This window comes from Lepidochelys kempii, chromosome 18 (assembly GCF_965140285.1).
Source record: "Lepidochelys kempii isolate rLepKem1 chromosome 18, rLepKem1.hap1, whole genome shotgun sequence".
NCBI classification, from domain to species: domain Eukaryota; kingdom Metazoa; phylum Chordata; order Testudines; family Cheloniidae; genus Lepidochelys; species Lepidochelys kempii.
This window is the reverse complement of record NC_136397.1, coordinates 12,184,691-12,197,801: the sequence shown is the minus strand read 5'-3', so window position 1 is coordinate 12,197,801 and position 13,111 is coordinate 12,184,691. Positions and strand designations below refer to the sequence as shown.

The 13,111-nt window shown below is 40.1% G+C and overlaps 1 protein-coding gene across 9 annotated transcripts in view; it reads left to right on the top strand.

Annotated features, from left to right (window-relative positions):
- The first annotated feature begins 2,977 nt into the window (after positions 1-2,977).
- Positions 2,978-13,111, top strand: part of VPS13D (vacuolar protein sorting 13 homolog D) — a 197,564-nt gene continuing 187,430 nt past the window's right edge. For 5 of the 9 annotated variants that reach the window (XR_013634818.1, XR_012155553.2, XM_073316658.2 and 2 more), the window contains exons 1-4: positions 2,984-3,065; positions 7,230-7,392; positions 10,507-10,584; positions 10,904-11,094. Coding sequence is in view for 3 of the 9 variants with exons in the window: in XM_073316658.2 (XP_073172759.2) it covers positions 7,296-7,392; positions 10,507-10,584; positions 10,904-11,094 (366 nt within the window). In the remaining 6 variants the exon portion in view is untranslated. The other 4 variants (XR_012155549.2, XR_012155551.2, XR_012155552.2 and 1 more) reach the window with 4 other exon arrangements.

The window sequence follows — 13,111 nt, the reverse complement described above, 5'->3', positions numbered from 1 at the left end:
CCTACCATTTGTTGATTTCATTTGCATCCCCTTAATTTCTGTATCCAAAACATTACTTTGGGCTCTTTTTTATCATTATTGCCTAATTCAAGCAGGTTTGATCAGGTTCAGTCTCATGTACCACTTTCTAAATGTTGGCACTAGTTTAAAATTAAGTTAGGATGTAGTAAAAAGCCATTCATCTTGAATTTCAGAGAAGATGAGTGAAGCCGCGATCCTACAATCTGCTCTGTGCCCTATTCCTATGAATTCCCATTGACTTCAGTGGTGTAGGTGGGTGGAACTCATTTCAGGATGAGGGGCCTTAGTGATTATATAAAAAGATACAGTGTATGGAGTGGTACACAAAAATCCCAGTGTCCTGTACTGCATGTAAACAGGCCTATATAAATATTTATTACATCCAACCCTTGATGACTGACCTACAAAGAGGCTGCAAACCCTTATGCTACTGCCACCTAGTGGAGGATCTCCTTTTATCGCAGTGGTTCTCAAACTTTTGTACTGGTGACCCCTTTTACATAGCAAGCCTCTGTGTGTGTGGACTCCCCCCATAAGTTGAAAATGCATTTTGATATATTTAACACCATTATAAATGCTGGAGGTGAAGCGGAGTTTGGAGTGGAGGCTGACAGTCTGCAACCCATGTAATAACCTCGTGACCCCCTGAAGGCTCCCGCCCCCAGTTTGAGAACCTGTTTTATCTCCTGTTGGAGAGGTCTGTGGTTTTACAGGTTGAAGAACCAGAATTCTATTTCCTTCTTCTCACAACACTGATATACAGAAAGTTGTCCCTCTGTATATGGCCACAACAGAGTGCTACAAAGGGTCACTGCACCTGTAAGACTGATTTATCTGTAAATTACTTAAGAGTGTCATAAAGAGTGACTTACTGTATTTTATCTGAAATTGAAATTTATTTTCAGGAGTTACCAGTCAGGCTATGGGTTACTCTTTTAAGATTCAGTCCTGCAAAGTGCGGAGCAATATTGCCTGATTCAGTAAAGTACGTTTAACTATAGGCTCACGAGCAGTCTCACTGAAAATAGTGGGAGTGTCTGTTGTCTTCAGCAGGCATTGAATAATTCCCTTAGTGTCTGGGGGATGATGGAGGAAATATCCTTTCACCATGAAGCCATGCTAAAGTAGGGTTTCAACCATTATTAGATACTAACTTTTTGTTTCCTTGAGGAAACATTTATTATGTCTAAAACACGTGCTTTATGTGGCATCTATTAGCTCATGACCATTATCAAATCAAAAGCTATTAAGGAACATTTTATCATACTGAAAATGTTTTGAAGCAAAAAGCATAGTTTCACACACTTTTTAAATTGTATCACATTGTGTGGTGGCCTCCCTTACAAATAAAATGTACCTTGCATTTTCCATAGGTATCCTTTGTCCTTGAAATGTAGGTGGTTCCGCTGGTACACTCATTGATGAACATTTCTATTACACACACAATGATATACTCACGTGATATGGGTATATGCCTCTGGTACATACTTAGTGGTTGTACTGGGTGTGTTCCTATTGTGTGGGTGTGCAGCTCCTACCAGAGTTGCTGCCTCCTGATTTAATCACAAGTCTTGCAATATTTATTAATTTTCTCTAATGTGCCAGCTGCTGGAGTCATAGAACTGGAAGGGACCTCGAGAAGTCATCTAGTCCAGTCCTTGCACTCAAGGCAGGACTAAGTACTATCTAGACCATCTCTGACAGGTGTTCGTTTAACCTGCTCTTAAAAATCCCCGATGATGGAGATTCCACAACCTCCTTATGCAATTTATTCCAGTGTTTAGCCACCCTGACAGGAAGTTTTCACTAATGTCCACCCTAAACCACCCTTGCTTCAATTTAAGCCCATTGCTGCTTGTCCTATCCTCAGAGGTTAAGAACAATTTTTTTCCCTTCTTGTAACAACCTTTTATGTACTTGAAAACTGTTATCATGTTTCCTCTCAGTCTTCTCTTCTCCAGACTAAGCAAACTCAATTTTGTCAATCTTCCCTCAGACGTCATGTTTTCTAGACCTTTTATCATTTTTGTTGCTGTTCTCTGGACTTTCTCCAATTTGTCCACACCTTTCCTGAAATGTGGTGCCCAGAACTGGACACAATACTCCAGTTGAGGCTTAATCAGCAGGGAGTAGAGCGGAAGAATTACTTCTTGTGTCATGTTTACAATACTCCTGCTAACACATCCCAGAGTGATGTTTGCTTTTTTTGCAACAGTGTCACACTGTTGACTCTCATTTAGCCTATGATCCACTATGACCCCGAGATCCCTTTCCACCGTACTCCTTCCTAGGCAGTCATTTCCCATTTTCATGTGATAACATCAGACTCTTGAGCTTTCACTTAAAAATAAGAGCATTGTTACCCTTCTGGTTGGGAGACAAGCTTGAAAATGGGAAACGGTAGGGCTCAAAACCCAAAGAGAAAATAAATCAACCACCCACGCTATTATGGTCTAAAGTCTCATTATTTTGAAGCCAGTCTGATGATGAGGGTGGTGGTGGGGGGGGGGGGGTGTGGTTGACTCTATGATGTCTGAATGCTTGGTGGTGGCACTGTAGTGGGTGCCCACCTGTGGGCTGCACCCCCCCCCCCCCCACCCTTGCTGCAGTGCAGGGTGGTGTGTGGCCAGGGCGAGGCAGGAGGCTCATTGGAAAGCTGCTTGGCTCCAAGGTGTTTCTTTACTGGGCCCTACCTGGGCTCAAAAGGGGGGAGGGATAGCTCAGTGGTTTGAGCATTGCCCTGCTAAACGCAGCGTTGCCAGTTCAATCCTTGAGGGGGCCATTTAGGGATCTGAGGCAAAAATTGGGGACTGGTCCTGCTTTGAGCGGGGGTGGGCCTAGATGACCTCCTGAGGTGCCTCCCAACCCTGATCTTCTATGCAAAGTTCTGCCCGGCCCGGGGGTGGGGACGACGATCGATTGCTCGGCACTCTACAGGCAGGCGGCCCCATCCGTTAGCTCCGGCTCGATTGGCGCAGGCTCCGGCTCGCTCACTCGCAGGCCCTGCCCCGAGAGCGCCATTGAGGGGACAGGGAGCGAGGCAGGTACTTGGGGGGAGGCGCCGCTAACGGCTTCGGGGAGCGGGTCGCGGGGGCCGCTGCCTGCCTGGGCTCCTGTCCCTGTGAGTGACCCCCCCCAGGCTCCTGGTCCTCAGAGCGTGACCCCGCCTAACCCGGGTCCCCGCCCTCAGAGCGTGACCCCCCCACACCCCGGGGGCCTGGCCCTCACAGAGTGACCCCCCCACCCCTGCTCCCCGGGGGCCTGGCCCTCACAGAGTGACCTCCCCGGGGGCTTGGCCCTCACAGAGTGACCCCCTTCCCCCACCCCTCCCCCCCGCGGGGTCTGGCCCTGGCTGTGATTTTCTGGCTCCCTTGCTAGGGCCCTGGCACCCCTGCCCCCTCTTACACCCTCCCTCCAGCTGCCCCCCCCTCACCCCCAAGCGCCCTTACGGGGACCCCCGCCTCCTGGGGCAGCCCCAGCTGTGCTCTTAGCAAGGTGACCTTTCCCTGCCTCCTGCCAGTAGCGCCCCTCTTTTCCTAGGGGTTTACTTCTGCCTGCTCCCCAGGCAATGACCCCACCCACCATCCCCCTCGGACTGTATGGCCGGAGTCCAGCAAGGTGTCAGCCCCCCCCCCCGGTAATCCCTGGACCCTGCACTAAGACCACCTTTCCCGTGGGCCTGCTTTACCGGGGGGCCGGCTCTGCCAGCCCACTCACGACAGTCATCCTCCCCTGCAGGGCCTGTGGCACTGGTTTAAAAGCCCCCTTCTCTCCAAAGAGTCATCGTGAGGTTTATGAGATTTCTTGACACCTCCTCCCATCCTTTCTTAGTCCAGCCCTTCCTGATAAATGTTTACTCACTCTTGTTTATACAAGTAAGATTGTATATCTCCCACAGGGTAATTTAAACTAAGGTCAGAATTTACTTGAGTTAAACTCAAGTATGATGCCTTGCAGAAATGTGTCTTTTCCTTTTCATGTGATCCTGTTTTTTTTGATAACATATCCAGTTCATCTTACTGCTGTCTCAAGGTTTTCATCTTGATTTTGCATCCACAATTCCCTCTGAAGGGTGGGGTGGAAAGGACAGGGATATTGTTTACATGTTGGTTCAAACTTTTACTTTGTTAGTCGTAGCTGCAATTTCAATCTCAACTAAAAGTGAAAGGTGGATGCCAGTATCTGCTGTGTGAAAGACAAGACTTAAGTTTGTGGAGTGTAGCTAGCATTCCCTGTGGAAACTATTAAAGGCACTTTAAGTCAAAAGATCAGATAATTTTAAATAATGAACTGCTTGACTTTTAATATTTTTCATTTTAATAGTTTGTTACTTTGCATTATTTTAAGATGTTTTGTGTTTAACTTTTAGTTCTAGTCAGTTTCACTTTTCAGCCTTAGCACAACTCTGTGTTTGGGTTTTTAATGCTCAAGAGAAATTGAATCTTTGGGGACACAGTTTAATAGAAGAAAGGTTTCATTGATATTTTAAAAATGGAAACATTCCTGTTGCAACCATCAGTCAAGTAAAACTCATATTAGCTATGGAAAAACCCTGAATTTTAATATAAAAATTACAATATGGTCCTCAAATTAATCATTTCCTTTTATTGTCCTGCTTTTTTATGAAAAGTATCTTTTTCACTTTCTACCACCTGCAACTCCATGTTTTAAAAAATTGATTCATGTTGCCTTGAGGAAAATGATGTGCCCCCAGACACCCAATTAATAAAGCAGGGGTATGTATAGTATTTTTCCACATCACACTGTGTATTCACCCTTTGTTTGCCAATGTTTAGGTAAGTGTTTGGTCCTGCTCCCATTGAAGTTAATGAGAGTTCTACAGTTGACTTCAATGACAGCACAGTGAGGCATAAATTACAATTTGCCTTTTTATTTTCTGGCAACAGCACGGATTGAAATAGAAATGTTTGGTAAAGATTGTGAGGGTAAAAAATGTAAGTGGCAAAGAGTCCTCTGGCACCTTATAGACTAACAGATGTATTGGAGCATAAACTTTTGTGGGTGAATACGACATGCATCAGATGAAGTGGGTATTCACCCACGAAAGCTTATGCTCCAATACGTCTATTAGTCTGGATCGGTAAAAGCAGCAAAGAGTCCTGTGGCACCTTATAGACTAACATGGCTACCCCTTTGATAATTGTCAAAGTATGTGTATTTTATCTTTAGAATCTTGACAGTATCCCTTTAAAAACTGTAAAATCATGCTAGCTGTCAGTATTATCTGAGCTTATGGAACCTGAGCAGACAAGAAATTAAAACTAAGTAACTTGTTTTGCAAGTATTTATAAGAGTGCCACAAAGAAATAGAATTAAAGGCCCTGTCCTGGAAGCTGATCCACAGAGGTAGATCTCTACTGGTTCATTGTACCCATTGACTTCACGGGGTGTGAGGATCCTCCGACATGAATCAACTTGTAGAATTGGGGCCTTTGTTAGCAAAAGTTGAGTTAAGCTTTCCATGCATACACACTACTCTTTCAATTCACGTCCAATGGCACTAGATTCTTTTCAGCAATGGCTGCTGGCATCCCAGCATGGTCAAGTGGCTTCTTATTTTATGACCATGATTACATGTTAGTCAGAGAGCTTAAAAGACTGACAAAATAAATACAACATAAATTTTTCAGACTGAAACTACTAAAGGTGTATAATGTATCGTTTTTTTAGGGTATAAATATGTAGTGTATAGGAGTGTGCTGAAAGAAGGCACATGCTTATATTTGCATCCTGTGCACAGAGTAAAAAGTAAAAGTTAGGATGAAATTACCCATTTTTTCCTGTTCTGGGGCCAGATTGCCTTCTACAAAAGTAACTGCTTTTTAGGGGACAGGAAATCCATCAGTTTTCACTGATGGAGTTTCCAGTGCACTCTTCTTTCAGGGAGCTTGGGTTTCACTCTTCCTATAATGGAAAGGGCTGGAAGTTTGGCTCACTTCTTTTCCCAGAAAACCTGATCTGTAGAGTCACAGAATGTGGGCATTGGCCCCTCCCAGTCATTTCCAGCCTCTTCACAGAGCAGTGCTGCAAAGACTTCCCTTGCTAGCTGCTGTTCCTGGGAATCTTGTTCAGGGGGTCTTACACTGAATGGAGTGGGGATAGCAAGTAATATTGACCAGATCAACATTAATGTGAACTAAAATAAGTTTTGGGGTAGGTATGTGCGTAGGTATGTGCATGCATGTACACTCAGATAGCAGTGATAGACATGGTATGAAGCCGTACATAAAAACTGGAGAGAGAACACTGTCACAGAGTGTGGCCACCCTCCACTCCAGACCATAATTTCCAAAGATGGAGAGTCCAGACCTTATGGAGTACCAGTGGAGGGGTTTCCTGTGGGAACTGAGGAAGAGGTACAAGGCTACAGAGACAGCACATTAACCTGCATCCAGAACTGCTTATTTTCAGTCTCCTTCCTCCCTGAAGACAGAAAGAGCAATGTGGTACCTTGTCTTTTATTGCTTCAGAATAGGACAGTGCTACAATATGAAAGATGCAAAGATTAATTTTTGTATGATGATTCTATGAGTAGAGGGTATACTTCCATAATATGGTCTTATATAATGCTTTGATCATTAGATCTCAAAGCGCTTTAAGAGACAGGTCAGTATCATTATTCCCATTTCACAGATGGGGAAGCTAAGGCACAGAGAAGTGAAGTGATTTGCTCAAGATCACTCGGCAGGCTAGCGGCAGAGATCGGAATAAAACCCAAGTCTCCTGAATTGTGGTCCAGTGCTCTATTCGCTAGGTCACTCTGCTTAGTGTTTTTAATCACTAAAGCACTACAAATCTCAGTGAGGAAAAGGTTTAACAAATGCAGTGCAGTCTACCGCAGTAAAGATTGCAGCAGGTGAGGTGGTATTATGGGAGTTCATACAGTCTAATATTGTATAAATAAAATCAGTTCAAATAGTAACTTCATTGCGCTATGCTCTGACCTAGGATTAACAGGATAATTAAAAGTAGCTGTACATAGCAAAATTCTTACATTTTTTTTTAAGCAGCTACTCTAGGAAAGCATCTTGTACTTAATATTAATTTTCCAGTGCCTTTGGGATGGGATGATTAAAGTGAAAATTGTTTGCAATTGCGTCTCAATTTCTGTATGTTGGAGGGTGGGAAATGGTTTGAGAACACATAGTGTATCTCTTAGACATGTTTCCCTTTTGCATTTAAAACAGAATACAACTGAACTATGGAACAGAGGATGACAACAGAGTCTTAGCCACCCCTTCCAGGATACAATCATGTTGGAGGGACTGGTAGCCTGGGTCCTCAACACCTATTTGGGCAAATATGTCAATAACCTGAACACAGACCAACTCTCAGTAGCTCTTCTGAAAGGTAAGGGTTATTAGTACTGTTTGATGTATCTCTGTTTTATATTTTAAGAATTGTATTGATAGAATGATTTTGTATTCACTGAAAGCCGGAATACATATATTGAATATATTTTACATTTGTCTTACTGATTAGCACTTATGTCCTTGTTCTTGTATTGTAGTAGTAAATTGATCTAAATAAAAATATACAATTAAAACAAAAATAGTGAGTAAATCTTCCTGCTTTCCAAGGAGAGATGTTCCTTAAAGGGTTAATGCCAGCTTAATTTTTTTTTAAATAGACTAATGAAAAAAATGATTTCCTGATAATGCACCCTATTAGTGTGTACTGAGGGTTTGTTTTTGAAATCTGTAATAAAATCTATATGGGTTTTCTGTTCTTCTCTACTCTTGATGTTTTGAAGGGTCCTCTGGGAACACCCCAGAACAACAGCTCCAAATGTGCTCAAGCACACCCTTTAATATGTGCACACACACTTGTTTGCTGCCTCTTTTGTTTCATTTTCAGTTTTGCTGCTGCTGTTATTAATAAGGAACCTCTTTCAGAGCCTTATGCACCATCCATGAACAGTGAAAGTGACAATGCACTTGACCACTGTGCATGTGTTTCAATAAAGAAGTTGACAAAATAGAAGGAAATAATATTTTGTTTAATCTATTTGTTACAGTAAGCATAGGGGTTGCTTGCAACAGTAGTAGATCTGATTTTTTTTTTTAAACTGGCGTTCCTTTAAATATCAAATGGCAATAGCGAGTATTTCAGGAAATCATTGTATTCTCAAGATATTTAGTAAAATATTTAAAGTATTTTTACAGAACATATATCAAAGAGCACACATGAGCCCAGCTGATGCTATGGGTTATTGGTTTAATTTTTGAAAATCAGTAAAGCAAACAGTGGCATGTGATCTCTCTATCTGGGGTGCTTTATGGAACAGGGATTTCAGGAGAATTTTGAAGGTGAGAAATAGTACTTAGCAAATGTTAATTGGTAAGTTGTATCAAGCAGATAGAGATGCTTTTGATAGCGTATTCAGGGTTAATGAGGGGAGAGATTTGGAGAGAAGCTTGGATGGAATATAGGCAGCTTAATAGTTGCTTTAGTTTTCAATATGTAGTTGCAGGGATAGTTTGTGTGTGCAGGTTTTGTGAAATTTCTTCTCGCACTTTAGAAGATACATAACAGGTAATGGTGAGAACTTATTTGGATACTCACTGATTCCCTCATGAAAGGTGGGGTAATAAGTCATGATTTAAAAAAGAAAAGTCTTGACTGAGTTACATAATGTAGTCCCTCACCTTCACTTGTTTTGAGAAGAAATTTTTTACACTGCAAGGAGCCAGTTTTGACTGTTGGTTACTTAAAGAAATAGTTCTAGGATGGAATTTTGGCTGACTATCAGTGTATAGTGTTAAGTTCCTTTTGACTCTTGGTTGGCCCAGCCTTGAGCTTTATTCTTATTATGAGGTACAGGGATAGGACTGGTGGGTGAGAAACAAATAGAAGTATGCATTAGATTGCCCGTTCCCTGAAGAGTTTTACAGAGTCCTCTTGCGTATTTGTACAGTGCTTAGCACAGGGTAGCCTTGATCCTGATTGGAGTTCTTGGGTGCTATGACAATAAAAATAATAAATATTAATAATATACCAAAGCAATAAAAATGTAGTCACATAAAGTTCCTTCGCTATATGAAGTATATTTCTTGACCATCAGAGACTAGAAACTTTAGGATTTCATGGAATAGATTCTTAGGGTCTTCCATTGAAACCCATGGGGAATTTCCATTTTCAAATGTGTCGGTGAGACATCTCCTGTAATTCTTCTCCTAACAAAAACCAAGATTTATATTCTGTAGTACCTACTGAAGTCAATGAACGTTGTGTGCATTTAACAGATTATGGGATTTGGCCTCAGGTTTTCAGTATGTGGCCACGTTTTCTTGTAAGGGCCCAGTCTTGTATTCCTCACTCAGATGAAACGCTACTGAAGCTAGAAGGAGTTTAATCTGAATAATGAATGTAAGGACCCAGGTTCTAAACAAGTTTCTCACAATGAATTTTCCATATGCCATTTTATCCTCCCGCTTCTTCATGACTTTCAAGCCATCATTTGTTCCTTCTCCTCTCCTTTGCTTCCTCTCCTTCATCCTGTTTATTTTTAATGCATTTCATTGTTGTTATTGCTAAAATCCTCCCCTTTCCTGAGTCTGAAACAACATTTCAAGAATCTGTTTTTCTTCCCTGTGTGACAGATAAATTTACATATTTGAAAGGGGCAGCCTTTCTTGAAATAGTAATTCAATGCTAAGGAGGAGGAAAGAGGCCACAGTTCTCATATGGGCCTACTGAAGCAATAAGGAATTGTAGATATGAAAGTGTAAAAATGAAATACGAGTTAAATATATCTACTGTATAAGACTTTTCATAAAAATATGATTGTCTGCTATGGAACTGTAGAGGCCAAGGGTGCTACAGTTTAAACTGTTGTTGCGTGTTGGGCATTTATATGTTTTCCTTTGCTATTGGAACTATTTTATTTATACCATGCTACTGTGGTATACTGTGGGTATGTTTACAAAAACTAAAAAATCAATTTTCATTCATCTGCTTGTTGTCCCACTTGTAATTTTAGCAGGGGACATTTTAGGACAACAATCCTATTTTTTCTTTTCTACATACTAATGTCAAAGTTTCTGTCTTGTTTTGAAAACATGTGTCCTTGTTTAAAATCATCTTGTGTGTGTATTTTTGTAATTTCCAGAAAACCTCTAATTGGTGTGTGTTTTTTTTTTTTTTTTTAAATTGCCTTCCAGATGCTTTGCTGTTGATGGAGAAGTTCAGATTAAGTACCTTGAAATATACCCAGTGACCATATCAAATAACTCCTGCAGATTGCATTTAAAAATCATTACAAAAGATTAAATATTACATCTAATTTCCCCATTCTTTAAAATGATAGATTTGCTTTGCTCATGAAATAGAATTTTTATCCCACCTCATTTATTTTTATTAGTTTTAAAGAAAAAACTTATTGGTATTAAGTTCATAATCCTCAGCCAAGCAGCCTGTAATGTAGTTTTGCTCAACAGATTGCTATTTCTCTTCCTCCTGCAGGAGCTGTTGAACTGGAAAACCTACCATTAAAGAAAGATGCCTTGAAGGAACTGGAGTTGCCATTTGAAGTAAAAGCAGGTATGTATTTGTGCCTGTGTGTGTGACAGGTGTTCTCTACAGGAATTATTCATTTTGTTATTTCCTGCTACAAGTATGAAGCGTTTCATACGCTGGTTAGTCTTTTAAGATCTCTTTTAGTAATAAGTCATAGCTGGAACTGACCTTAAAATAAGAGTTTGCAGCTAAGTGTCAAATTCTTGGACAAATTATGTAATCTGAATTTATGGCGAACAAATTCTGTTTTTATGTTGCAATAATTATGTCTTTTTCACTTTACATAGAGTATAACAGTGTACCTGTGTAGGATTCTAACAATGTTTTTTCTTGGTGAGTCTAGGTTTCATTGGCAAAATAACGCTCCAGATACCCTTTTATCGCCCACATGCGGATCCCTGGGTGATATCTATCTCAAAGCTCCACTTAATTGGTGCACCAGAAAAGCAAGAAGATTTTGATGAAGAAAGGGAGAAGTTGCTGGAAAGAGAACACAAGAAAGCTCTTCTTTTAGCACTGGAAGAAAAATGGAAAGTGAGTAACATAGGACTTATCTTTTTAAAATAAAGGAGTTGATTTTGTTTTTCTGTTACGGAAGATTGATCACCTTTAAACCTTCTACCAAATGTAAGTCTCTTTTTGAGTCAATATCCAGGAAACCGAGTTATGATTTGATCTGCAAGTGATAAGGCTGCATGGTCTTTGGCTTCCTCAGGAGGCTGAGGAAACCCACATCTATTTTATCATCACTTCAGATCACAATAATTTCACGGTAGCACTGTACCGCTACCTGGCCAGTGTTTCCCAGTTGATTAAAGATACTGGTTAAAGCTCAATCCAGACTATATGAAGTATTGGTGGTGTGCCGGGGATGTCTGGAGAATCTGCCTTGATCATTTAATGTGGTTTACCCTGGGAAGTTTGGTAAGCGTAACAACTTAGGTGTACATTTAAAAAAAAAATTATTTTTTTTTTTACTTTGAGCTGTATGTGGTAGCGTATGTTTTTTTTTTTTCCCTCCAAGATATTCACAAGTTTCCTTTTCTTTTGGATCCAGACTGTTCGAAAATGATCCATAGTTTGGCTAAGTTACAAATATGCTTTTTGTTTGGAATTTCCATGGACAGCCACTTTTGGTAGTTGCAGCCTGCATTATATAGCTACACAACTTCAAGAGCACTTATCTACAAGTATTGATTACTTTCATGCTTTAGGAACTGTACTGATTGCCTGTTGTTCCACAAGTGTGCTTTGAGATATGACTACTAATTTGCAAAATCTTAAATATAGGACGAGTCTACTGGAGGAACTGACTGCTGTCCAGTTTCCCGTTCCTGGCAGTTGCGATTGGCACATTCTCAGTTCTCAAAGGGATGGGAAGCAGGCTCTGCTCCACTGAGAGCCTGAAATTCTGGAATGCTCTCTTTCTAGATGTAGGAAAGAGTAAATGTGTAGCTCAAACATTTGTTTCTAGTTTTATTTGGTAGGAAGATGATGTGGGTGTTATGAAATCACACTTTGATTATTGCTGGCCCATGTTGTAATTTTGAGTGTGGGAGTATTTTCTATAGCACTTTTGAAAATTTCAGCTTTAATGTGTGTTTATTTTCATACATAATGTTAGGAACTCAGGGGCCTTTGACTATAACACGTTAATTATTGTGAATTACTGATAGAGTTCTATTAACCCATGCTTATGTTGATCTGAACCATAACCACAGATGCTATCGTTTCTAAGAACACGTACTATGTCGGTGATTGATGCTGTCATTGCAAGTGCTTTGGAACGTACTATGGGCTGCTGAATATAAATATTTAAAAAAAAAAATCTAAACTACAATCCAGTTTGGAGTAAGATACACATGAACAGTAGTAGAAAACTTAAGAGACTAAAGGAAGACAATACGTTCTTAAAGAGAGTTTTTAATAAAACAAAATAAGGAAAGAACTTGCTGGGGATTATTTGCTTTACATTTCTGCTAAAATCCTATCTTCCTAATAGTTGGCAAGTGGTCTGGGTAGGGGGATATTTCAGAATATCAAAATAGGGGTTAAACACCCCCCCCCCACACTTTAACCCCAAAATAATAGCAAATTATATAAACAGTAGCTAACTATAAATATTTTCTAATATATTTCTTGCTAACCGTGTTTTAGCTCAATATTACTACTGATAGTATGATATTAAGTACAGTAAGACAGTTCCTAACCTTATACTCATAACTAGTAGACAACTTGTAATTGTACTGGTAAAGAAACGCATCTGTTAACTATCTTCATCCTTGTGTGATGTGTAAATTATATTATAATTTTGTCTTAATACACACGTTCTATAACATTAACAAATTACCTCATATTGAATAGATTTTTGACTTAAAATACTTCTAATGCTCTTCCATCTTCCAAAAGATTGTTGTGTAGTTCATGCCCCAAATTGTTTTTTTTTTTAAAAATATTACCAAAGCTAATAGTAATAGTTTGAAAATGTCCTGAAAATGGACTATTTCAATTAAAATAGTCTTTTGTTTAGAAGTAAACATTCCCTACCAGT